We start from the raw sequence: 2,499 nt of genomic DNA, 5'->3' as shown, positions 1-2,499 counted from the left end.
TGAATCTCTAGATCATGTACAACCACAAGACTGGGATAATACTAATTAGACTAAGATGTACTCCATGATTGTATAAACAAGCCAAATTATACTCTACTGTTATATATAACTAAAAATAACAAACAACAACAACAAAACTATGTATAAATTCGTTTAAAAATAACTATAGTAAACAGATCTAAAAATAGATATTTTTTAGTACAAATAATATATTTTTATTTAAAGTAACTATAATGAAAAAGTTTTAAGAAGAGTGATATTATTTTATATTTTTGCAGTTTTAAAAGTAACTCAAAAATATATTTATTAGAAAGAAATATTTGAATTGTATTTTGGGAAGATTTCCCCCTCACTGGGAGGTTTAAAATGTAATGTTGACATCCTTTCATGATAAATTTATCTGAGATGTTGTCTTAATGAGGAGAGTGCTAGAGAAGCTCCCTAAGTTTTCAAGGAGAGGAAATTTATGAATGTTGTCTGGAATTTCCACTGAGTTTAAGGTCATTTTATTCATTAAATACTCACAATTTTTCTGGCCATATCCCTGGAGGCTTGTTTTACCTGTTTATTCCTCAGAGTATAAATGAATGGGTTCAGTAAAGGGGCAACTGATGTATTGAGCACAGCTATTCCCTTATTGAAGGCAACTCCTTCTTTTGCTGAAGGTTTTATGTACATGAAGATGCAGCTTCCATAAGAGAGGGAGATGACAATCATGTGGGAAGAACATGTGGAAAAGGCCTTTTTCCTCTGCTGAGCTGAGGGGATCTTCAGAATGGTCCTGATGATGTTTGTGTAGGAGAGAACTACTAGCACTAGGGTGACCACTAAGGTCAGAAGTGCTAAAATAAAGTCAAAGAGTTCCAGTAGACTTGTGTCTGAGCAAGATATTTCTATGAGGGGTCCATAGTCACAATAATAATGATTCAGCACATTGGACCCACAGAAATCCAGCTGACTGGTCAGGATGATTGGGAATAAGATGATCAGGAAGCCACAAATCCAAGAGCAGAGTACTAGTTGGATGCAGACCTTGCTGTTCATGATGGTGGTATAATGCAGAGGTTTGCAGATGGCCACATAGCGGTCATAGGACATGGCAGTCAGAAGACAAAACTCAGTGGCCCCAAAGAAAATAGCAAAGAAGTATTGAGTAAAGCAACCAGCAAAGCTGATAGTCTTATTCCCAGATGAGATGCTGAATAGTAGCCTAGGAGTGAAAGTAGATGTAAAGGAAATTTCCAGGAAGGAGAAATTCCGGAGGAAGAAATACATGGGAGTCTGGAGGTGGGAGTCCAGAAATGTGAGGATGATGATTGTCAGATTTCCACTGATGCTGAATACATAGGTGAGGAGGAGAAGAATAAAAATTACAATTTGAACCTCTAAGATGTCTGTTAGTCCCAGCAGAATGAATTCTGTAAGATAAGTTTGGTTTTTCATTTTTAACCTTTGCTACCTGTGAAGGAACAAAGGACTTAAGTCAGTGATGGGGACAGAAGAAGATGTCTGTCTGATACATTGAGAAGAGGCTAGATTTTCATGTTAAATTAGTTCAAATGTCTACTATTTTTCCATCAGTGTGAGTCAGTCAAGGTTTTAGATAGGGGCTGACTTTTTCAGAAGAGCTGTTTTCTTAAATTCTCATGCAGAAAGATTTTTCTCTATGGTTTCTTTTCAGGATCTTCATGTATTTTCCTGGTCTACTTACTAAACCAATACCAAACTTCAGTTTCTTCATCTGCAAAACAGGGATAGTAATAGTACATATCTCAAAGGGTTATTATTGGAATAAAGTAATATAATGACAAGGTTGGCACATGTTAAGTTCTGAATTACTGATATATTGCCATAAAATTATATATATTTTTTCTCTCTTTTTCTTGTCTAGAACTTTCCAGAATCAGCTGAGGGTAAAGGGTAAAGTCACTTGAATCTACACACTGATTTAACTTTTTCATCTTTCTTTTACTGAAGAATGATCAGTGAGTCATATATGTTACCTTGTCTCTGCTGGAAGTTCAAGAGCTGGGAGTCAGGCCTGTGTTGGCAAACTTATATTCTGATATTTTTCTTGATAATAGTTGGTAAATTCTCTATCACCAAGTAATGAAAATCTGTATTTGTTCTATTTGTTAATGAGGATAATGGAAGTACAATAATTTTATTTTATTTTTTTTAGGGTCTGGTCATTTTTAAACCTAGAGATAAAATTGTACGTATGTTTTGTGCACATTATGGTTGAGTATATATGCATTATGGACTGACTAAAAATAATGACAGTGTGTATAAAGTTTATTTAATTCAGAGCTGACACTTGAGCTTAGTTTTCATGATTCTGAGCTATCTATTACTGGTTGAAAGAGAAACCTCAGGTATCAAATGATTTAAGGAGGGGCTCACAGAAACCACTTAAATTCTTCTCACTGACACTGAGGGAGGAATGTTCATCTGTACTTCAGGCCTCTCATTAAGCTTCCTGAACGGGCTGCATCACTT

The 2,499-nt window shown here is 35.3% G+C and overlaps 1 protein-coding gene across 1 annotated transcript; it reads right to left on the bottom strand.

Annotated features, from left to right (window-relative positions):
* Nucleotides 1–513: 513 nt before the first annotated feature.
* Nucleotides 514–1,443, bottom strand: LOC143397007 (olfactory receptor 6C4-like). Its single transcript, XM_076853003.1, has one exon. It carries the CDS (start codon nucleotides 1,441–1,443, stop codon nucleotides 514–516), a length of 930 nt encoding a protein of 309 aa, XP_076709118.1.
* Nucleotides 1,444–2,499: the final 1,056 nt, after the last annotated feature.

The sequence above is a fragment of the Callospermophilus lateralis genome, chromosome 4, assembly GCF_048772815.1.
Source record: "Callospermophilus lateralis isolate mCalLat2 chromosome 4, mCalLat2.hap1, whole genome shotgun sequence".
Classification (NCBI taxonomy): domain Eukaryota; kingdom Metazoa; phylum Chordata; class Mammalia; order Rodentia; family Sciuridae; genus Callospermophilus; species Callospermophilus lateralis.
The sequence above is the reverse complement of the archived record's forward strand: the minus strand, read 5'-3'. Positions and strand labels throughout refer to the sequence as shown.